We start from the raw sequence: 26,153 nt of genomic DNA on the forward strand, positions 1-26,153 counted from the left end.
TGGTAAATGTACTAAAGTGGCTTGTCATTTTCCTCTCCAGCTCACCTTACAAATGAAGAACCTAAGGCAAACAGGATTAAGGTGACTTTCCCAGGGTCACATAACTTGCAAGTGACTGAGAACAGATCTAAACTCAGGAATATGAGTTTTCCTGACTATAGGCCTAGTACTCTATCCACTGTGCCACTAGTAACTCTATCACCACTGTACTGAAGCATATTGAAAACCACTAAAGAGTTGACTGGGCAATTTGATATAGTAGAAAACATATAAAAATGCAGTCAAGGAACCTGGATTTGGATGCCAACTCTGCTGCCTACCATCTGTGTGATCTTTGTCCAGTCACAGCTTCTCTGGTCCTAGATTCTTCATCTGTAAAATGAGGGTTTTGGAATAGATGGCTTCTAAAGTCCTTTTAACTCTAAAGTATATGGCCCTTTTACGCTGAAAGTTTTCAGCAGAGTTTGGAACTATAGAATTATAGAATGCTAGAGCTGGATAGGACCTTAGAGATTATCTCATCAGAGAGGTAAAGTAGCTGGTCCAAGACCTCACAGATAGTTAGTGGCAGAGCAGGGACTATATAATCTGTCAAATGAGGGGTTTGGATGAGATTATTTCTAGGTCTTTTCCAGCTCTAACAGTCTCTAGCTGTGGCTGTTAGTCAGATTCCCTGACTCCCTATACAGTGCTCTTTTCTTTCCACTAAGACTAAATGGAACAAACTGAAGTATTTGGATCATTTTTTCCTTAATCATACTTGTAATAAACAAACAAAATGGGTTTTGGGGGTTGAATGATCTGAGTAATTGTGGTTGAAAATGCATAGCCTTAGGAGACTTGAGAATTTTGGCTGTGTGATTTTGAAATGAATTTTGAAGTGATTTTCTATATTTTGCCTATTCTCCATTTTTTCCTCCTCTCTCTCAGCGTAGTTCCGGGAAAGTATGTCTCTGTAATGAATCTGTGAATTTAAAAGTGTTCTGAGAAGAATAAGGAGGGGGAGAATTATAATCAGATTTCTTTTGGGATTCTTCAAGTATTACACTGATGTTTTTCTGACATTTTCCAGGGGATCTTAATAAATCTTTGAAGTCAAAATAAGAAAGATGGAAACAAAAAACAAGAATTTATTAAAAAAATATATCTTATAGTCAGTCAGCATGCTAAGTACATTACAAATATTATTTCTTTTCAATATACAGTAGCTGGAAATAAAACAATATGTTCAATAATAAGCAAAACTAAAATATATTTTGTTTTCTTATAATGTTTGCTACAATACACACTAAAGATGGAATTTTTCTTAATTTTCATTATCAAACATCAATTGTATATGATACTTATTTCCTTCCCTTAAAACAATAGTATAGAAATACCTGTGGTTTCATTAATGGAAGCTAACTACACTGCTAAGAGTAGAGGATAGAATGCTTCAGAGTTGTCATTCAGGTCTTCTAAGGCCTAGGGGGCCTTCTTGCGTGGGAATTATAACAATTGGAGCTACTTTTTCACCTTAAAAATTACTTCATAAGCATGCAGAAAACATAGAAACAAATTACAAGCATTTTAAATAAATATCAATTACCAGTCATTGGTGTAGGTTTCTGGAGAAATAAAACAAAAATGAAATGGTGATTGATGAAAATGAAGGAGCTTCATTGTTTGGAGAAAACTACATGGACTCTATGAGCATTGTGGTCTAGTAGGCTGAGGTGATAGGACCTCTATTCAAATCCCAACTCTCTATGTTACTCAAGTCTGTGTGAGTTTAGGCAAGTTTCTTTATGTTTTGGGAGTCTCAGTTTCCTCTTCTGTAAATTGAAAGAGTTGAATGAGATGACCTCGAAGGGCTTTTCCAGGTCTAAGTTATTTCTTTTGAGAGACAGAGACAGGGGGAAAAAAGGAAAGAGAGATATAATTATATTTATATCCTACCTATTAATATTTCTTCCAACTCTAAGAATTAAATTCAGTTGTCAGATCTATGAGAACAAGAACCTTTCTTTCTTTCTTTCTTTCTTTCTTTCTTTCTTTCTTTCTTTCTTTCTTTCTTTCTTCCTTTCTTTCTTTCTCTCTCTCTCCCTTCCTTCCTTCCTTCCTTCCTTCCTTCCCTCCTTCCTTCCTTCCTTCCTTCCTTCCTTCCTTCCTTCCTTCCTTCCTTCCTTTCTCTCTCTCTCTTCCTTCCTTCCTTCCTTCCTTCCTTCCTTCCTTTCTTCTTCTTCTCTCTTCCTTTCCCTTTCTCTCTTTCTTTCTTCTTTCTTTCTTTCTTTCTTTCTTTCTTTTTTCTTTCTTTCTTTCTTTCTTTCTTTCTTTCTTTCTTTCTTTCTTTCTTTCTTTCTTTCTTTCTTTCTTTCTTTCTTTCTTTCTTTCTTTCTTTCTTTCTTTCTTTCTTTTCTTCTTTCTTCATTCTCCATTTCCTACCTCCAAGCACTCAATCTGCACTCAATTAATGAAAACTTTCTGATCACTGACTTTCAAGTGAGGTACAAGAAATAGTTTTGAATGAATACACAAGCCATCCACTGCTGAAGTTGTTTTAAAATTCTAGTGACTTACCTGTCACTTGATTCTGTAGTGCCTTTTAAGAGTGCCATAAAAGTTTGTTTCTCTTCAATTTAACATTGAATTATTGAATCATAAAATCTCAGTTATATATACCATGAAGGAAATCTTGTCTAATCCAATCCTTTCCAAAGTATGTGTACATACAAACAACACACACACACACACACACACACACACACATCTTAACACCGTCTCTGACATTAGAAAAATAGAAAGGTCTCATAGCATTTTAGGAAGGTTTTTTGGACTATACTGTTAACTTTTACAATCATACAGAATCATACAGAATTATTTGACAAGGATTACTTCTCTTTAAAAAATTTAGGGATCTAGGCAGATTCAAAAGATTATTAAATTCTCTTATGCTACTTGGTCCCTTTCTTAAGAGGTCCTGCTACCTTCCCTGCATGTTACTGCAATGAAGCGCTCAGAAATGTCTCCGACTTTTGATAAATGAATTAGAATCCCAATTTATTTTGGAGTATGAAAAATTAAACTAAAAACAAAAATAAAAAAACTTTGTTTAAGTGGCAGAAATTAAAGTGTATCAAAGTAAGAATATTTCCTTTAATTAATTAATTAAATTAATTAATACCATTACAATGATAGAGTGGCTTATTTGGAAAGGGACAGATAAAAGGTTTGGTAAAATGTGTTTTTAAAAAAAGTCTTGAAAGACTTCAGGTGAATGTACAAGTGAATATCACCTCTTCTTTTCACCTCAGAGGATGGCCTAGTTCTGGCTTATCTCTAAGAATGTGTGCCCGGTCCTAGGGTGTCTGTTTTGATCTGAAGATGCCACAGACAACTTGGCCCCACATTCCTGTCATCACCAGTGCAGAGGAGAGTTTGGAGCTAAATGTATTCTTTTTGGAGTTACATACATTCTTTCCTTCTCCCTGCTCTTTTATCTGTCTTATTATTTAAAGCAAAACAAAATCAAACAAATGTCTTCCACCCTTGATTTTATGATTGACTAAGGCTAAAATTAAGGCAGACTCTAAATAATCCTTTATACAATTTTAGTAGGATATATTTAAAATAACATTCAGTGGAGATTACTTTTTTCTTTATCTAGTTTAACCTAAAGTTAGCTACATCTTTAAGGTCTATCTAGGTCCCTTTTTAGGGAAAAAAAAATGTCAATATATCTCCTCATGTTCCCATTATTATCTAACTCTATTGTCTGGGTAATTCAGTTTCTTCTGAATACAGAAATAAAGTAACTTCATCATGTCTTTGATATATTGTTGTTGGTCCATTTGTCAAACAAGATATGAATAAAACTGGAATATACTCCAAGTGCTATCATTATTAATGATCTGTTTGATCTTAAATCACAAACTTTCTGAACTTTTGTTTCTTACACCAAAGGGAGAGAGCTGACATAGTTAAAAAGTCATTCCTCTCCCTTTCAGCTTTCACATCCATTATCTCTGTTCTCTTACCACCATACAGGATTCAGAAGTGACTCATGAACTTTTTTTTTCCTCTTGCATTAAGGCATTTTTGGTTGTTAGAATGGACTCCAGCAAAGAGTAAGACAAAAATCTTGTACTTGAATGCAAGTATGTACAAGAAAAAGACCCCACAGAGTGGTATATAATTGGTCACAGAATTTTGTCAAGAGATTTATGTGAATACTACTTGTCCTTTGATTCTTTTGAAATAAGAGGGGGGGAGGTCCTGCTACCTTCTCTGCATGTTATTGCAATGAAGCACTATGAAAAAACTGAAGTTTCCATTTCCAGTGAGGCATAATGCCCTGTCTTCTATATGACTGAGAGATTCAGTGATAACCACTCTGAAGATACAGGGATGGAAAATTACAGTATAAGTGGCAGCTAATGGTAATCACAGGGAGGAGATCCTGACAGATTGTCTGCAGTGAGTGAAAGTGTAAGAATGCCAGCATAAACAAATGACTGCTGGAGAATTTTTTGCTATTAAGTTAGTTACTTTAAAAGGGGGGGGTCAGATTTGTATTTTGAAATGTGTCTTCGATTTTTAAAAAGAAATTGTGAGATTTTTCTCCTTTTGTTGGGGGTTAATGATATATTTAATAAATATAATGTCTTTCTTGTACATAGTGTAAAAGATAAATGACAAGGCAAATGTTATCATTTTCCTCAAATTCTTTTTGCATTTATACTATGTACTTTTTTCCTGTATGTTTGACATTATACAGATTCTAGAATTTCCCATCTCCTCCCTCACTATTGTCATTCTGGATACTGGTTTGTTTGGGTTTTTTTGGGGGGGGTTGGTTTTTTTCATTCTGGTTATTGTTAAAACCTGTATATTGGATGAGTATTTTGGATCTATTCAAAATACCTGCCATACTTCAAAACCTCATAACTTGGATTATTTAAATAGCCTCTGTTTGATCTCCTTTCATGCCTCTCTCCAACTAAATCTGTTCTCCATAAAGTAGTCAACAATGATTTTCCTAAAAAATAAAACAATACAAACAAAAAAGCAAAAACAAACAAACCACTAGTCTGTTCATTTCACTTGTCTCCTGCCCTAACCAATCCCACCAGAACATAATCTTAATAAACTTCTGTAGCTCTTTATTTTCTCTAGAATAAAATATAAACCTTTTTTCGGCATTTAAACTTCTTCACACTCTGTCCTCTTCTTACCTTTGCACTTGTTTTCCACAAACACTCTTCCATGGACTTTGCAAACCAACAATACTGCTTTTCCATGTATCTCTTTCCATTTCCTGTCTCCTCATCTTTGCCCTGACAGGACCTGGGATGCAGTTTTTTCTCACCTAAGATTCTTTTGGATAACTGATTTCCTTTAAGAATCATTTTGAGAGCTCTCTTCTGTTTGAAACCTTTCCTGATCTCCCAAACTGCTTGTAGATTTCTTTCTCAAACTTCCTTTTATTCATTTTATTTAGACTCTGACTATAAATATTCTGATTTGATTATAAGCTTCTTAAAGGCAGGTTCTATTTCCCTTTAGGATTTGTATCCCTAAACTTACTCCAGTGTCTCTCTCTCTATATATACATATGATTTTAAATATATCTATTATTAATATTAATTTGTTTTGATTAATTAATATTAATATTTAATACATTCTTATTGGTTGGCTTTTTGGTAATATAACTTTATATTTATCTTTGACAAACTCTTAATTAATATTAAAACCATATTATGAGGAGTGGCTAGGTGGTCCAGTGGATAAAGCACCAGCCCTAGAATCAGGATTATCTGGGTTCAAATCTGGCCTCAGATACTTAATAATTACCTATCTGTGTGGCCTTGGGCAAGCCACTTAATCCCATTTGCCTTGCAAAAACCTAAAAAAAATACTATGGATGATTTTTTTGATAATATTTGTGCTGTTTGCTCTCTTTTTTTATCTTAAAATAATTGATACTTAGAATAATTCTGTAGATCATCCCTTCTTAGAAAATCCAGGGTAATGCCAGTAAAGAGAAAACTTTTAGTAAATATTATTGATGATGAAGATAATCTAATTTGTTCAAGTTTGTTGAATTCATTTTCATGGAGAACAAAGTAAGCAGTTTAGAAAAAGAACAGATTGTATGAAAATGGGATGGTGCCTGGGTTTCTTTTGAAAATAAACACTCAGATTTTGAAGGAGATTCTGTTTTTAACTAGTTACTTTTGTTTTATGGAAAACATGTTTTTTTGACCTTCCAGTTTAAAAAAATGTAACTTCTTCGTAAATGTATACATGCACACAAATATGTACATTTTTGCAGTTGTTGCTCAATTGTGTCCAAATCTTCTTGATCCCATTTGGGGTTTTCTAGCCAAAGATACTGGAGTGGTTTGCCATTTCCTTATCCAATTCATATTTTCAAGATGAAGAACTGAGGCAAACAAGGTTGAGTGACTTGCCCAGGGTCACACAATATGAATCTTCATTTCTTCTTCCCCAGTTCTTGAATCATTACATAACTTAGCTATTTCTGTCTCTATCTCTGTCTATTTTTCTCTCTCTCTCTCTTAGAACTTTACCTAGAAATGTGAATGCTCACTTTTTCTATAAACTACAGTATTAAAGAGTTGTTAAATGCACTGATATATTGTCATTTTCCAGCTCATCGTTATCAGAAATATAACTTGAATGTCTTCTTACCTCCAAATTTATCTCTCTATCCACTACTATGCATACTGGTTTTATACATGTATATTATATAGTGTCTAAAAACAATCTAAATGTTACATATGGAAATAGTTTTGGGAATCTTCTAATCCTCTCAAATATATACATGCATTGATAAACATACAGACATATAAAATATATAACACAATTATGAAATCATAGATATAATAGAAATATCTATTATTGTACTTTGAGACAGGTATACCTGATTTCAAATTCCAGTTCAAATACTTACTAGTTTTTTGACCATGGACAATTCCCTCAACCTTTCTTTGCCTCATTTTTCACATATGTGATATGTAGATCTGAAACTCACACATAAGTGTTAGCTATAATATTATTGCATGTAAACATTATGTGCATTATATATACACAACATATATATATATATATATATATATATATAGAGAGAGAGAGAGAGAGAGAGAGAGAGAGAGAGAGAGACATTTGTATACTACACACACACATGGCAGAGATTAGGAATGTTAGAATTAAATATACATATATAATTATATGTATTTTATTGTCTATAGTATATAGGATTGAACTAGGGTATACTGTGAAAAAAGTAGCCTTATAGGATCATAGATTTAGTGCTACATGAGTCTTCAGAGGTTATTCCATCAAACCACTTCATTTTACAGGTGAGAGAACTAAGACTCAGAATGATCTCCATTTGAATATTCCTTTACTTTTTATTAATTGTATGACCATTAGCAAATCACTTGACATCATGTAGTTTCAATTTCCTCATCTGTAATATAGGACTAATAATGACTATAGAATCTTGATAAATTTCAGGAAAATGAAGAATAATAGATGCCTTTTAAACCTTAAAAAGTACTATATAAATGCTAGTAGTTATTATGACATATTTTTCAAATTAATCATGCATTTTCATTTTAAGACTTTGATACATGAAAGTTGAATTCAAAGAATTATTTGAATTAATAAAGTATACCTTCATCTAGAAATTATTTTTCCCTCCTTGAATATCTTTTTGGTTATTTGACCCCTTCAATATAGTTAATGCATCCTCACTTTACTCTTCAATATACTTGATGCATTCTCCCTTGCATTACTTATGTACTATAGTTTTGCTATTTAACTTAGATCACAAATTCCTTGAGGGAAAGCACTTTAAAAATGTGATATCCCTATTATTCATTACTTTGTATTTGAAAAAAATGACTAATCAAGAAGTATAATATAATGAAAATTTTCATCTTGAGAAAAGGAATTTTTAAGTCAGCTCATGATTCATTCTGTCAAGAATATCATGTTCAAAATAATGTCATCATCAGCATAAGATTTATATAACAGTCTTAAGATGTGCAAAGAACTTTGCATATTTATCTTATTTTGGCATTTTATAGTTGGGGAAATCAAATCTTAGAGAAATCAAACAACTTTTTCAAGGGTCACATAGCTAACAGATGTCCATCCTGGGGCTTGGTCTTTGGTTTTCTGATTCCCAGGTTCAGTTCTTTGTTCATATTGCTATAAGGTTGTTTGTGATCAAAATGAATTTGATCTTGCCTTAATTTTAGATGATGATATATATCCTGTTGTCTAGAAAAGGGCAATGGTGCATAGTATTTTATACTGAAAGATGTTTTCATTCTTCAACTTTTGCTAGCAGTTAACCATTACCAAAGCTGACTTTCTGAAGGTTGAAATACAGCCTGCATAAATATACTGCAAATATGTGTGAGAAGTCTGCACTCAGTACCCAAACTTAATTGACATGCTGAGAAAATATATGAAACATATAGTCACCGGATTCAGAAAATGAAAATTAATGTATGAATTATTTAGCTAACACTGCACTTTGCCCCAGAATCTGGTGTTTATTATTGTGAGTTTTAGCAGGAAACAGAAGCAGTATCAATTGGGAAAACATTTCTTTACTGAATTGAGAACAGTATGGCTTTCTAGTTTCTAAGTGGAGAAACCTGGTTCTTTGGTTTCTTTGTTCCTAGTTAGACTACTCCCAAGCTATTTTAGCTCAACATTTTACATACTAATGGAGTCTAGGGAAGTGCAGTTGGCAGCTGTTCATGGATAATAATGAAACACACTGTTTAGTACTGCATACTGCTGCTGTAAAATGCGGGAAGTATTTTATAGAGATCAGGGTGAGTCGAGTTAGATCCACTTTAAGCATTGTGTGTGTGTGAACTGAGAGTGAGGAAGTTGTATTTTCATATGAGAATAACTAGCAATCCCTTTCTCCTCGCAGGTAAAGAAAACGTGCACAGAAACAGATGTTTCAGAGCATCAGAATTCCAGGTACAGTCCATAGAGACAAATGCTAAGCTGAGGAACTGTGGGCGAAACTAAGAATCTTAAAAAAAACAGAAAAAGTCTACAGACATATCTATCAGGTGACCCAGTATCAGGTTCATTTTGTAGTTTTATAAATAGAAATTATTTAGTATAACAGGAAGGGCATAATCATTCAAATAATAATGAGAAAGACGACATTAGGCATAGGGAAATCAATAGTAGATCAATAGTAGGAATTTATCACTGATGTCACAAAAAAGTAAATTACCATAATATTATAATTGGCAATAAGAAAAGTGAATATTAGTAGAACCTCTTCCTGTAAAGATCCTGTATATTTATCTCATTAATTAGTAAAAATTTTCCAAACTTTTAAAATGTATTTTTGAAAGATTGACTTAAAATGACTTTTAAAATGTATTTAATATTTTACAAACTTTTTAAGAAAACAAAACTTTGGAATCACTGTTTTTTTCAAATATTAAATTTCAAAAGCACCATTAAATTAGAAAATTGAGAAATTTAGGATTTTTTTTTGAAGTTGACATGTGGGTTCTATGGACATGTGGGGCCTGTGGAATAGCAATTTTAGAACTAATAGTGAACTGTATTTTATAGAACTTCCTCCATATTCTACTTTAAAAAATAAATGGACCATATGCCCTAAACTATACTCTTTCAGGATATATACACATATGTATATGTATATATATATATATATATAATATCTTATTATATTATGCTAAAATAGTGCTTTAAATATGATAACTAATCTATGTCAGGGAGGGAAGTATAATTTTATTGATGTTGGCAGCCTCCAGAAAGAAAAGTTCCTTTTCCAATATAGTAACTGTTCTGTGGTATAGAACCATAGATTCTGACTGGATCACTGAAGGGACAGAGTAGTTTGCTTAATATCCCACAACCAGTTTGTGTCAGAGACTGAACTTGAAGCCATGACCATTTCTTAATTCAGGACTCTAGCAAATCAGAGAAGCAGCCTAATTATCTTACTTTGGCACATAAAGGAACTAAGACACATAGACATATGCCGGCTACATTTTTTTTTAATGATTATGTACTTTTTTCTTAAGAGACAAGTACCTCTCAGTACTAGCTGACCATAATATAAATACAATTCTGCATTTAAAGAATATTAATCACCTAATTTATTTAATTTTGAACTTTACATATTAAAATGCTATTAGTACAATAAGATGCAATCTATATCTATATCTATATCTATATCTATATCATCTATATCTATATCTATATATCTATATATCTGTATATATATATGAATGAAACATCGGTCTGTTTGCATTCAATTGATCAATCAACAAGCATTTTGTTGAGTATATAAACATTAAAATCATGCAGTTCCTGTCCTCAGGGAGCTTAAATTTAAACAAGGGAGTCAACATATACATGTTAAAACATTCCACATAAATATAATGTAAATTGAGGAAGAAAAGACACCTGCAGTGGAGACATGAGAAAATGCTTCTAAAAAGAGGTTTAATTATTAGCAAAGTTTTAAGGAAGCTAGAAATTCAGTGAGATCAATGGAGAAAACAGAAGAACACATTTTTAGGAAATCAGGGGGAACCAGTGCAAAAGAATGGAAATGTGATATGGAATGTCACATGAGAGGAAAAACAAGAATACAAATATGGATGGATGGTAGAGCAGATTAGGAAAGTGCCTTAATCTAAGAATGTAAAAATAAATCAGCATTAAGCTGTGAAGGACCTTAGAAGTTAAGAACTTCTATTTGTTTGTAAAGTCAACTAGTTGGCTTATTAGAGTGAATTGAGTAGTAGGGTTAGATTTTAGATATATTGCCTTGAATTATTAAAATCACAAGACATTTATCCTTCATATTTTCTGAGTATTAAAGATTATAAACAAAAAGCTTTAATTTTTTGTGTACATCCATAGATGTACCAGATCTGGGATATTTTTACTTATTTCTAAAAGGCAATGTGATTCAGTGAGTAAAACAAAGAATTTGTGATTTAGGAGGGTGATTCTATATTCTTTTTATTTACAAACTTTTTTCTTACTTATTTAAGGCAATGGGGTTAAGTGACTTGCCCAAGGTCACACAGCTAGACAATCATTAAGTGTCTGAGGTCACATTTGTGCTCAGATCCTCCTGACTCCAGGGTTGGTGCTCTATCCACTGTGCCACCTAGCTGCCCCGATTCTATGTTCTTACACCAAGTTAGATCCCAATCAGGTTGATGAGATCGTTCATTTGGACTATGAAGGTCCAAATCATTGGGTTGGTCAGAACATCCCCAAGCTCTTTGCAAGCACAGAACTGTATTGCAGAATTATAGAAATAAAAGGACACACAGAGACCATATAGATTAATACATGTCTGATCAGGAAACCATACTATTGTGAGAAGGAACTCCTTTCATTGGGGGATAGCTCTAATTATTAGGAAGTTTTTCCTTACTTGGAGACAGCTGCTTCTAAGGGACTCTTTTCCCTTATTATTTTGCCCAGAGGGGCCAGCAGAACAAGTCTAATATCTTTTCCTTTAATATTTTCAAGAAGACAGTCCAATTAGCTCGAATAGTGTTTAAAATCATGTAAATGTTAGCTGGAAGCAGTTTTGAGGATCTTCTAATCCTGAGGAAACCAAGGATCAGGGAGTGAAGGCTACCTAAATATAGAACTCATTAAATAACAGGGACAGTTCTAGAACCTAGGTGCCTTTGTCATCTGGTTACACTTTCCACTGTTGTATTTTTCATTTTTTTTAGGATTTTTTTTTTTTTTGCAAGGCAAATGTGGTTTAGTGGCTTGCCCAAGGCCACACAACTAGGTAATTATTAAGTGTCTGAGACCGGATTTGAACCCAGGTACTCCTGACTCCAAGGCCAGTGCTTTATCCACTACGCCACCTAGCCACCCTGTTGTACTTTTCAATAACAAATATTGATTAAGCAAACAAATTAATTACTATGTTTAAGAACTGGGGATAAAAATGTAAAATATAGCAGTCCCTACCAGGCAAATTGGTAAGGGCAAAAGGATTAAGACAATATCAACAGCAGCAGCAGCAACAGGATTTATACTTTCAAGATTTGCAAAAAAAAAAAATTATATATCTTATCTGATTTGATTCTCACAACAACCGTGCGTTTTGTTATTGTTGCTCAGTTATTTTTGAATTGAGTCTGATTTTTCATGATCCCTTGAGAGTTTCTTGGCAAAGGTACTGGAGTGGCTTGCCACATCCTTCTCCAATTCATTTGGCAGATGAAGCAAACAGACTGAAGTGACTTGTCCAACCTCATACAACTAGTATGTGTTTGAGGTAAAATTTGAATTCAGGAAACTGAGTCTTCCTAACTCAACACCTGATACCCTATCCACTAAGCCACCTAGCTGCTCAATAACCCTGGAAAATAAGTGCTATTTCTATGCCCATTTTTTTCAGAGGTTAAGTTACTTACCCAAGGTCATAAAGCAAGTACGTCTAAAGAAGGGATCAAACCTAGCTCTTTCTGATTCCTGTGCCAATATTCTATCCACCATACCATCTATCTAAATATTTACCCAAAATGAATATAGCAGAATATAACAGTAAAAATAAAATTCACAGGTTATCCTAGAAATTTTGATTACTTTAAAGCAGGAGAATCAGGTGGTGTTACATGAATTGGCTCTTGAAGAAGCAGATGAATATGGAAAAGTGGGAGAATGTCTCCCGATGTATTTCACAAACTACTCTATTGATTAATTATTCCAAACAGAAGAATCCTTCCTTTTAGAAACCATAATTTTTTTAAAAAATCAAGCAATATTGATAAATAGATACCACTTCTATCAAATAAGTAACAAAATTAACAAATTATCTAATTTTGGAATTTGTAGCTATCCTTAAATATAGGGAAAATCTGTTAATTCAGAAACCTGTGAATTTATGATGAAAAACAAAGGTATGAGGGGATGAAGAGATGACAGATGACTTTAGTATGCACGTATGCAGTTATACTCTCTTTCATATAAGAATAGGAACAAATGCACCTAGAAAGTCAAATGTATGAAATCATAATACATACACACACACAACACATACACACACACTCATACACACTAATATAACCTGAACCAAATAATTCCTTTCTAAACAAACCTTAAGTGAAAACATTGAACACAAAATGAAATATCAGCATAAAATGAATGCTGTAGATACATTTTTTTAAAAGTAGTGCCTGGATTGGAACCTAAGGCTAATCTCATGCATTTATTTAGCTAGCTTTATAGTGTGTTGATTTTGGATTTGGAACTATTAGAATAAATGCAGATGGAAAGTGTTTTTACAGTAGGGAAGTAATTAAATTGGGTGTGGGAACTTTGTCAGGAGAATTCTTGGAGTGACATATGTGTATCAGCAAATTCTTTGTCTTGTTTGGCCTTCATTCCCCCTTTTGGAAAGAAACACTTGGGCTACAGATGTGACTGGCACATTGGGATAAGGGGAATTTAGAAACCTATGCAATGTAACCAAGGCCAAGAATGTCTTACCAGAAATATTTCTTGTTTATGCATTGAAAGCCAGACATTAGTGGCAATATTTTTTCAGTTACACAAAACTATATTTATCTTGATGGATGATTAGCATTAGTGGATACACTGTGCTTCATTTAAGAATTGTCATTCTCCAAAAAAAAAAATCTGTTTTACTTATTCTCCCATGATGCTCCTTTGTCCAGAGCACACGCGCACACAAACACACACACACACACACACACACACACACACACACACACACACACACACACACTTTCATACAGAGCAGTATATTTCCCTTTAATACTTTGATTAGTGCTAAACAGTAAGCATAAAGCATAAAACAAAACAATTTTTATTGTTTCCTGATCAGTGCTTAAATTCAGGGATAGGGTAATGAAAATTGAAAAAAAATAAAAGATGTTTTCCTCAGTCTATATGTGACAGCTCTCTAAATCTATAAATTTTGAAGCAAAATAATCAACAATGCTCTTTTTTTTCCACTTTTCCATTTTATGGATGTCAAAATCTTTTTATCTCTCTTGGGCTAGAGCAGAAGAAACATTGCTCAGAAATTCATTTCATTATGTTAAAATCTCCCCAACATCCCCTCCCCCTAATTTTTAAAGGGTTGAAATGCCTTTCTATTTTACCTATTGATTATTCATGCAGCTTATTAACAAGACTTTTTGCTGGCTTCCTGCTTTTGGGTCAATTCCCTTTCAGCACTTTTACCAGAGGGTGATCAGGGACATAGAAAGGAAATGAAACTCAAATCAATCAATATTGTTGCATGTTTGGACCATTAGCAAAGGTTTGGTGAAGCAGAAAGTCAAAACCATTGACTGAGAGGAGGATTTGAGCTTCTCTGTGGATTTCATCATCAAAAACATGTGTTGAGTGACTTTTATACATAGTACTGCATGAATCATGGTTCTTCCTCTGTAGTGGCTTAAAAACTAAAACTATCAACAATTATATATAGACATAACTATGGACAGAATGACATAAGGGAACATAAGAGCTTAATAAAATATTTGAAATATTTGCAGTTTTTATAAACTGAAGGAAATATAATTATCATTCTGTCCCTATCCTCCATTAGCCTGGATAATCCAGGTTTGCCTATATCCCATTTTGCTCTCCTTGATAACTTTAATGATTTGTCTGAGATCACACATGATGCTAGTAGCTGAACCAGAAATAGATCATTGTTCTCTAGGCTCTGTTCTCTAGTTACTTGGCAATTATCAGGAGAAAGATTAAATGAATAGGATGGGTTCCCCATACTACATATTCCAACTATTTTAGCAGACACTTGGAACTAATTTTGATTTACCAGTTAATTTTAAAGGCAGGCACAGGAAATTTAACTAGCCAATTTCTATGCAAGACCAGAGAAGTTAAACAACTAAATCACCTCATTTTTGTAGTTATGAGTTAATATTGAGGATATATATATATTATATATATATATATATATGTGTGTGTGTGTGTGTGTATATATATATGTAAAAGTTTTCTCTGTGAATAGAAAACTTGCAATTCCTGAATTATCTGTATAAGTATGTGGAAATCAAACTATTATTCCTTCATATGTCTCTTACAGCTGTCTCCTCTCCCCTTACATAATTACAACCAAGGTCAGACCTTAAAACTTCTTGTATGGACTATTCCAACAGCCTTCTACTTTGTTTGTAGTTTCCAGTTTCTCTAGTTTGTTCACTTAGTTGCCTAAATAATGTTCCTAAAAGCATAAGTCTGATTATGTCACTCTCCTACCCCCACTCACCCACGCAAAGAAATCTGAGTGAATCCCTGTAGAATTTAGAATAAAATTCAAACTCCTCAGCTTGGCATTAAAATCACTTCACAATCTGGCTCCAGCCTAGCTTTCCAGGCTTGCTGCCCACTCTACATTCCAACCAAACTGCTCTACTTGTTGTTTTCCCAAATGGACACACAATAGCCTACCCCTTCCCTTCTTCGGTCTTCTTTATTGGCTCATCATCCACACAATTTCTCCTTACTGCAGATATTTTGCAAAGTTGTCTTGAGTCTTCTTCTCTTAGCCCTCTGCTGATCAGCTCTTGATGACACCATCTGCTACCACTGTTTTAATTATCATCTTTATTCTAATGATTCCGGATCTATAAATTCATCTTGAGTTTTTCTCTGGAGCTTCAGTTCCACTAAAATAGAGACTTGTTGAACTGCATGTGCCAGAGACATCTCCAACTTATCATGCCAGGACTCATAATCTTTAAACCTAAAATCTGCCTGTTGTTGTCAAAGCTAGCACTGTTCTTCTAGGTATGTAATCTTGTTGCCATCCTCAGGTCCTCAATCTTCAAACTACAGTTTGCCAATCATTTGCCAAATATTGCCATTTATACATCCACTTCATCTCTTGCTTTTGACCCTTTAATTTTATTCACTGCCCTCAATTAGTGGAAACGCTCATCACATCTTATTTAAATTATTCTAATGACCTCTCCTCCATCATGAAGACTTCAACTCTTGATCCACATCTTCCAGGAAATTATCACAGTAATTTTTAATTCTTTGTTTAAGAAGAACAACTGCAAGCAACAGACTCTTTTCTCCAAACACATTTAGTTCATTCCTACCAGAATCTTTGGTCTCTTCTTATTCTCTTTCCTTTAAATGCCTTATCTTTACCTGTCAAAGTCCTATGCATTTTCAAGGTCAAGTTTGAGTTCCAGTCACTACAGGCAATTCTGATCATAACCTATGTTATGCTCTCTTAAAGTGATTACTGTTTCATTTATGTCATTCTTTTTTCTCCAAGTAGGCTATTGTTTAAATGACAGTAGAAAACTTGTTTCATATGAGCCCTAAATGACTTTTTGTGTAATCTTGCTGATCAATTCATTTCTCAGCACTTCTGATTGAGAAAGAAATTTGAAATGTATATGCAGTAAATGTAAATATTTGATCCACTTATTATGTCTCCCTACTACTAAAATTTATAAGTAAACCCTATTATAATAATTATAACATAATAATAAATAATTAGTAAACCCTAATATAATCATAATTAATGCCTGCAGGCAGCATAATGACATCCAGGATAAACATAGTTCCTTCTTCTTGGGTTTTATGAAGTTTATATTATATGAAAAGTTTTAAGTTCAGTCACAAAATTTTCATTCCTCCTGTAAGTAAAATTCCTAATATTTTGGCAGAAGTTAGGTTTTCTGACTAACTTACATGTTTATCTATCTTTACTTCATCCTAAGCTTATTATGATTTAAACCAAAATGAAATTTATTGAAAATATTTTAGTAACAAAATCCTAGTTTATAGTTTATAAATATAAATGAATATATATATATATGTATATATACATATATGTATATATATATATATATTTCGGTGTATGTGTAGGAGTGATAATTAAATTCAATGTATGTTAACCATAAGAATTTTTCCTGGGGCGGCTAGGTGGTGCAGTAGACAGAGCACCGGCCTTGGGGTCAGGAGTACCTGGGTTCAAATCTGACCTCAGACACTTAATAATTACCTAGCCATGTGGCCTTGGGCAAGCCACTTAACCCCATTGCCTTGAAAAATCTAAAAAAAAAAAAAGAGTTTTTCCTAATCAGGGACAAATGTTAACCTCCAGAGTTTGACCTCGAGAAAGAGCAAAACAAAATTAGGTTAACATATATAAATTTATGAATATTTCTCTAAGTCCTCTGATTATGCAGTCATGTGGGTGGATCCTAGATAGAGAATCAGATCCCCAGAATTGAGTCCTAAACTGAAATTTTTAATTATCAGAAGGCAAGATTTGAAAAGCCACCTCTAACTTGTCCATTCAAAGAAGGGAACTGGCCCCCAATTCAGTATGGGGCAGGGAACATGGATAGCAGACGGTCCATAAAAAAGGAACACCTTTGCTAAAGACCTCCAGAAAAGTATTATGAATGAGGTCAGCATATCCAGTGACCCTTGATTCAATGGGATTTGTTATTTGAGGTAATAATATATCTGAATATATCTGAATATATATATGTATGTGCATACCCTCACATAAACATTTTGAGGAAAATGTGGGGAAAAATACAACTTTTTCTCAAGATTTCCCCCAGTCTGCATCTTATATTTCAATTTCTTTTCTGCCAAAGCTAATATTACCTTTGCTCTTCAGATATGTACTAGACTGCCATAATTGCTTTAGTCTCTGGAAGTACAGTTACTCCCTTGTATATCATTCAAATTTTATACATTTCCACTCTTAACTGTGTTCTATAACCATAGGTTCTAGATGTAAATTTGTTTAATGAATTAATGATTTCAAGTGATTATCAATATAGATTATATATCAATATATGAACTATCATAGTTCTGTTCCTACAATTTATTATCACATCTTTTCCCTTCCTTTCCTCTCTATCTTGTCCCATCCTTTGACTTGTATATGTTAATATGTATATATATATATATATATATATACATACATATATACAGAGACAGAGAGAGAGAGAGAGAGAGAGAGAGAGAGAGAGAGAGAGAGAGAGAGGAAAGAGAGAAAGGGGAGATTGGAGGAGGGGTGGTAGAGAAAGAGGATGATTTAAAAAAAAGTTCTGAATTGTGGAAGCAGGAGACATAAATGTAAATTTCAGGTTTAACACTTAACTTCCTGAGTCACATTGTCAGTCTCTTGACTTCTCTGACTCTAACACTGAATTTGCTCATAATGTCTATCATTGCCTCTAAGGTTATTATGAGAATAAAAGAAGATGATGAGTAAAAAATTTACTTTATAAACAGATAGAAAATTTACCTATGTAAACATGATAAAAATATATCAATTGTAAGACCAGGGTCAAAAGTTTAACTCAGCAGAGTATTATTTCTTTGTGGGTTTTTTCTGGCAAGGCAATGAGGTTAAGTGACTTGCCCAAGGTCACATAGCTAGGTAATTACTAATGGTCTGAAGTCAGATTTGAACTCTGGTCCTCCTGACTTCAGGGCTGGTGCTCTATCCACTACACTACTTAGCTGCCCCTAAGAATGTATATTTCAAATAGTAAGGAATAATTTGTCTTAGATGTTCAGCAGAAGCAGTAATGTAGGTTATGATCGGAATTACCTGTAGTGACTGGAACTCGAACTTGACCTTGAAAATGCCTAGGACTTTGACAGGTAAAGATAAGGCATTTAAAGGAAAGGGAATAAGAAGAGACCAAAGATTCAGGTAGGAATGAACTAAATGTGTTTGGAGAAAAGAGTATGTTGCTTGCAGTGTATATATCTTGCTGGAAAAAGTTAGAAAGTCAGGTTAGGTATAAATTAGAAAAATACTTTAGTTCCAAAATTGAGAAGTTTAAAATTTTGGTATATGAACATAATCAAAGTCTAATTGTGCTGGAAGAAATGACATATAGGAATCCTGGAAATAAGGGGGGAAAATCTTTATAAATTGAAATAGTTAAGTAAGAATAACCATGTGAACAATATGCACAAAGACTACAAGGTTATAATGGAAAGAACACTAACCCCAAGTTGAATGTTGAGTTATTGTAATGACTAATCTTGTCCTAGAAAGGAGACAACTTTGCAGCAACACTATATATCCAATATATTACCATTCTGATATTATGCCTGGCTAGAGTATTGTGCTGTCCTGCTGATATAAAAGAGAAACAATGTCCAGAGAGTCAACAGTTCCCACAATATCCAGACCTCCATCAGAAGTCCAGATTCACTGGCAAACTTTTCTTTGTACAACATTCTCCTATACTAAACTTAATGTGCAAGTTATGTAATTATTAATTTGGTACCATGATCTTCTTTGATTAGGAAGAACAGCTACTTCTGGAAGGAGTTGAGGACATAACTATTTTTGGTAGACAAGTAAGGTCAAGGTTTATGCATATATTGTTAATTAAAATGATAATAGCTAGTATTATTATGGTGCTTCATATATACATATATATATATATATATATATATGGCACTATTCTGAGAACTTTACTATTATCTCATTTTATCCTCACAGCAATATTGAGAGATAAGTACTATTTTTGTTCTTATCTTATAGATAAAAAAAATTGAGACAGATAGGAATTGAGTGACTTTGCCATTATCAGACAGTTCAATTTTTGTGAGGGTAGATTTGAACTCAGGGCACTCTGAATCAAATCCCTGAAATCAATCCATCATTCCACCTAGCTTCCATTATTAATACTATCATGATGGTGTTTGCTATCTGATTGTGTTTGTAAAGAGGAAGGGTTCATTTGTTTCTGGGGTAAGATATGTTGAAATCATATCTTGCCAAAACAAAACACATTCTTAATAGTGAATAGATTACTTAAGAAGTCTGGAGGGAAAAACAGAAACCAGTTAGAATCCTAGTAATTTAGAGGTAAAGTGATAATAATTTAAACTAGGGTAATGTGAATGAGGATGAAAAAGCCAGAGTTAAATTGGAGAGACATTAGTTGGGAAAAATTGGCAGGCCCTGGGGAATGACTGGTTGGACATGGCGATTTGAAAAGAAGAATCAGTGATGACTCTAAATTCTTAAGACATCTACACTGTGATTTGGAGATTTAATTTTATCTTCATATTCCCTGATCTAGGATGTGACTCTGTGGGATTGTATGGTTATCACTCAATGGTGAAGAACTGTAAAAATACCATTTTCCTTAACTGTACTTATCTAGCTCATATTGTAAATTTTGATGTCAGTAAAGATTTTGGCTACAAAGAATTTGTATGAAGAAGTGAGATCAAATTTAGCAGTTCCTTTTTTCTTCTCAAATAATAAATACATTTCTTATAATAAAAATTTCTCACCTATAAAATTTTCTCACTCTGAAAAACTGTAATGTCTCCCTCTAAATCTAAAAAATTGTCATTTCCTACTTATTAGCAGGCGGGATACCTATTTCCTGCCAGTTTGTGTTACTCCTCAGGTATGAGAAAGCTCTGGATTTCATCTCGTAAAAATGATTGGTTCACACTTAAAAGTCTGCAAATAGTTATGGTCCTTGTTCCAAAACCATCTAGTGTCTACTATAATGAATTCAATGACTGTTAAGTCTTTAGGGATGTCGCATAAGATAATTCTTTTTCTCAATTGCTGACTGTTCTGAGTGAATATAGTTAATACTACTCAAATAGCTAAAATTATACTTTTAATTTTGAAGAACCCTAAAAACTCAAAAATCATTTATATTCAATTTAGTTCTTTTTTCTTTTGTGTAATCTCAAGATAGTCTAAAAACATTTATTAAATACTTATTGTATTCAAAAAATTTATTTCAGGTTTGGATTTATAAAAAGAAAAGGAAAACATCCTCTACTCTTAAAAACTTACGTTCAATAGTAATAGAGTGTTAGAAGAAATAGTTAGATTAATAAATACAAAGTAATTTCAAGAAATTACTTAAGGACAAAAGTGGCACTTAACCTCAGATTAAAGTTACTTAATAATAGGTTGATCTCCATAGTACTCAAAGTAGTAGTCAGTTAATATCTTTTACAAGTTTGAACAGTCTTTTTTAGATAACAAGGAGTTTCTCAGATAATACGGGAAGAAGCAAGACAAAATTGTAGACAGTTTGGAAGACAGTCAGTCACTCACTCCTTGCCATCTGGCTTTCATCTCCACAGTCTTCTAGAAATAGCTCTCTCCATAGGATTCTTTGTATGTCTGATTATATAGGACATTATTCAGAGTATTTTCCTTTGCATTGACTATTCCCCCTGACTGGAATTCTCTCCCTTTCTCACCGACCTACATTTCTTTCTTCTTTTAATACTAAACTCAAATTCTACCTCTTGCAAATGGACTTTCCCTGCCCCACATTGGTAATACTTTTCCTCTGAGAATGTCTTCCATTTATCTATATCTTGTACATGGTGATTTGTGTATTATTTCACCTTTACAATGTTAGATTCTTCAGGTAAGGGAATCTGTTATTTTGGTTTGTTGTATTCTCAGCCTTTAGTGGAGTATCCCTAAGCACTTAGTAAGTGCTTAAAAATTTTTTTTGACTAACTGGAAACTTAATTTAGTCTGCAAACTAAAACAATTTAGACATTCTAAGAAAAAAGAAAACAAGCTAATCTAATCCAATAAATATAAACACTAATACAATTAAAGAAAAGAAAGACACATCCTGCCCAGAGGGAACTTACAATCAAATGCAGCGAGATAACACTTAAAAGGAATAAGGAAAGGAAGAAGGGAGAGAAGACTGTGGGTGCTGTTACATGGAGTTGAAACCAGGAAGAATAATGGTGCAAAAGTCTAGTTTCTGCCTTCTATAAAGGAAGACAATGGGAGGAATTTAATATTCTACCATTCAACCTTATTATAAAATAAGAAAGGAAACTAAAGGAGTTAGTGTCAGCCAATACTTCACTTAGAAGAGTGATGACATTAGAGGTGATAAACTTTATCTGGGAGACACATCTTATTCCATGAAGGTGAAAAAAAGCCAAGGCAACAGATGCAAACAGGTTCCAATGAAGCCAATTACAAATCTTTATATTTTGGGGTTTTTTTTTTCTTATGACATTCCTCTGAATTATTCCTCTGGCAGCTGAGTGATACAGTGGATAGAGCACAGCCCTGGAGTCAGAAAGATGGGAGTTCAAATCGGACACTTGACTCTTACTAGTTGTATGACTTTAGGCAAGTCACTTAACCCTGATTGGTTCTCATCCAGGGCCATCTCCAATCATCCTGATTCATATCTGGCCTCTGGACCTATATGACTCAGGAGGAGAAAGTGAGGCTGGTGACTTAGCACAGCCCCTCCCTCATTCAAGTCCAATTCATGTGCTTGTCATCACCTCCTTAATGCCATGGTCTTCTTGGAGAATGAAGGACAAACATCATCATCATCATCATCATCATTCCTCTGGATTCTATCCAACTCTATCTAAAAATAAGTGAATTGGTGGTTATTCTAGCCTAAACTTCTCTTCCCTCCTCAACTATCATTCCTCCTTTACTGTCCCTACAATTCTCAATACTATTTTTAACCTGAATAAGACTGATCCCCTCTCATAATATTGTTTAAAAATCTTCAAAGCTAGAATTCATCAGTGGAGTTCAAGTAATTTTAGATATAAATGTAATTGAGGGATAGGTAGACATTAGACATTTGATTTTACAGATTGTACACAGGATGTTTATTTCCTCATACTTGATTATAAAGCTTTAATCATCCTAGCTAGCGTACTGAATGATTTTTCTTTCTTTGTAAAAAAAAATGTTGGAAGTAAAATTCAAACAGAAATCTCTAGATAACAGACCTAATATCTTTCCACTATCCTACATATGCACTGCTTAAGAATACCAAGAAAAAATCAGTGCTTAAGGGAAAAGGTCAAAAAAAAAATACCACAGAAAGGGTTATCCAGAATTATTCATTTTTCTCAGTTCTGAATAGTTGAAGATAATATATATATAATATATATGTATCAGATATATAGATACATATGTAAATCTGTAAATATAATTTTTATTCTCCATTGATTTACAATATATCTAAAAGTTCTTGTTATTTTTTTATGAAATCCCTAAATTGAGTAGTTTTTTTTAATAACTAAAGCTATATATCTATCTAAATGTATGTATCATGTATGTATGCATATGTAATTTTCCAAAGGGAATCTTTGGAATATGATTATAGATTTTTGCATTTCCTTCTTTATCAAGGTTCAACTGGTGTATGGGTATGTGTGTGTTTGCATGTATGTTTTTGTGCACGTATGTGTATGTGTCTATGTGTGTGGAATGGATGAAAGAGAACAATAAATAAATCACCAAAATAATGAATAGCCGGATAAATGGTTATGTTCAGCCCAAAAATGACTAAAATAGGAAGGGTGAAGGAGAATACACTCATGTATTTTGATGAGTTCACATATGTTTTGTGGAATGAAAAGTGTTGGGAAAGAGAACCTGTATCATAGTGCCAATGGAGCCAAATTTCTGGGTTTAATACATTTATGAGACACTTTGTCTTGCACCAAGAAAACTATTTGTTCCATAGCCATGGACTGCTCTATTAATCCTATTCATCTGTCAAACAAATGTGCATCCATGGTACAAGGAGGACCACAGAAGAGAATGTAGATGGATCTGCATGAGAACCACAACTGCTAGTCAATTTTCCACTGACAGCATCATCTCCTAATAAAGAAAGGATGATGTGCATATTGTCTTGATTGCTGAGAATGAGTGAACTTTGGGAATCCACATGTCAAGGACGCACTATTTTTATGATGAAACAAGAGTGAGATAATCTCAGGATTATTGCTATTTTCCCCAAAGTTACTACTAGTTTCCATGTTAAATGAGACACACATTCCACCTTTTCCTCACTGCTTCTAAAGAATATTTCTGGTAGAGTCTGATGGTAAGGTACTCAAATATTTATAGAATTGAGTTTCACATTAGACAAAGTTTTAACTTTATCCTTTTATGATAACGGCCAAAATCAGAATTGTCTTTAAAATACTTCGATGACTTTTTTCTAAATTTTGATAATGTTGGACTCATCAATTTAAACAACACTTCTCACCATTCTCTTTTAAAAAAAATTATAGATCATTCTCTTTTTTAAAGTTTTAATAGTGAAAAACCTTTAGGGTTACTATATAATCTTAGATTATAGACAGGTGGCACAGTGAATTAAAGCACTGGGACTAATCAGGAAGATAAGTTCAAATCAAGCATAACTGAATTCAAATTAGTCCCTTAAATGCTTACTAACTATGTGACTCTGGGCAAGTCCCTTAACCTCCACCTACCTCAGCTTATTTAACTGTAAAATGAGAATAATAATAGTACTACCTCCCAGGGAAGATAAAATGAGATTAGAAAGTACTTAGCATAATGTCTATTACATAATAGATGATTAATAAATATATTTTCTTCTTTCCTTCATATATATATTATATATATATGTATGTGTATACATGCATACACATACACACATATATGAATCTTTATCTTTATCGCTTACAAAATGTTTTGTTCCCAACTGACCCATGAATTGGGTTCTACAAGGTGTTACTATCATTTTACAGAAAGGAAAGCGTGTTTAGAAAAGTTATTTGTTTTTGCCACATGACTATTAAATTATGAAACCCTACCTGGAACAAAAGTTTTATGATTATAACTCCAATATCCTTCCTAGTGGCACAGGTTTTATGTTGGGAAAGTCCTTGATAACTTTCTCTAACATAGGCAAATAGTAACAATATTGGACATGATGAATCTCTTAGTTTGCTTTCACCTAAGGTAAATCCTCAACCATTAATTATCTACCTTCCTTCCAACACTGTGCTAAGTTCTATATGGGTAAGGGGCATATCAGAAGTATGAAATATATTCATTATTTTTTAGTCTGGATTCAGAGAAGAATAGATTTCCATTGTTTTGTGACTTCAATAGAGAAAGATGATATTTTTTGTTTGGTTGCTTTCTAATATAGACTAATATTTTCTTATTTTGAAGATATTAAAATTACATTGTGAGGAATACTAGTGGTGATTATCTTTGAAGTGTATTTTTTTTTTTTGCCAAAAGGGAAAGGATCCATTCATGAATATTAAAAAGAACCAAATTTCATTTAACAGTATTTTTACCTGCAAATTGTCCTTTGGCAAAGAAGACATATCAGTTTGCATAGTTCTCCCTAAGTGAATGAATATCAATACAGATTTCAATGTCTACTTATTTAGGTAGTCTGGTTTATTCAGCTGCTAAGATTTTTTTTCATATTTTCATATTACTTTTAGCCAGTTGGCTTTTCTGTTTATAATGTCACTCTTAAAGACTAAGACCTATTTAGTTTAACATGTGTTTTTTATTTCAGTGTTCTCTTCTAATATTACTCCTTTTTCATGAATGCTGCGGGAGCTTTGTTTGGAGAATTGGGGAAGACACTGAATTGATTCAATCTATTATCCCACCAAAAGTCTGATCATTTTGATTGGCTAATGAGCTGTCTTAAGGAATGAGGCTAATTCCCAAAGGTGAACCCCTGACAGTAATCCTTTGCCAGAAACCCACCTCTGGATAAGGTTCCACTTAATGGAGGTTTTTGCCACCTTTCAACCCTTCAAAGGAAAAAATTATGTGGGTTCAATTTTAAGACATAGAGTTTTTTAAGCTTTATCATAAACCTCTAGAAGAAAATAAGTAGGGGCAGCTAGGTGGAGCAGTGGATAGATCACTGGTGCTGGAGTCAGGAGTACCTGAGTTCAAATCTGGCCTCAGACACTTAATAATTACCTAGCTGTGTGGCCTTGGGCAAGCCACTTAACCTCATTGCCTAGTGAAAACAAAACTAATAATAATAATAATAATAATAATAATAATAATAATAATAAGTAAATGATACTGATTATCATCATCATCATCATCATCAACAATCAAATAAGATAAAATGCCCTTCACAAGCTAAAGAACCCTATATAAAGATGAGATACTGTTGTTATTAGTAAATATATACTATAGCTTTGTATATACATTTATTCTTCTGGATAAAATTCAACTACAAATAATTAAATAAAGCCAAAGAAGAATTATCATTCCCACTGTTTCT

At 33.3% G+C, this 26,153-nt stretch overlaps 1 protein-coding gene across 10 annotated transcripts in view; it reads left to right on the plus strand.

Annotated features, from left to right (window-relative positions):
- Positions 1-26,153, plus strand: part of EYA4 (EYA transcriptional coactivator and phosphatase 4) — a 368,182-nt gene that overhangs the window by 205,016 nt on the left and 137,013 nt on the right. For 9 of the 10 annotated variants that reach the window (XM_074187618.1, XM_074187619.1, XM_074187616.1 and 6 more), the window contains exon 3: positions 8,963-9,012. The exons of the other annotated variant lie outside the window; for it this stretch is intronic. In XM_074187618.1, coding sequence (XP_074043719.1) covers positions 8,963-9,012 — 50 coding nt within the window. The remainder of the gene's footprint in view (positions 1-8,962; positions 9,013-26,153) is intronic. 10 annotated transcript variants of the gene reach the window in all.

Source organism: Macrotis lagotis, chromosome 5, assembly GCF_037893015.1.
Source record: "Macrotis lagotis isolate mMagLag1 chromosome 5, bilby.v1.9.chrom.fasta, whole genome shotgun sequence".
NCBI classification, from domain to species: Eukaryota; Metazoa; Chordata; class Mammalia; order Peramelemorphia; family Peramelidae; genus Macrotis; species Macrotis lagotis.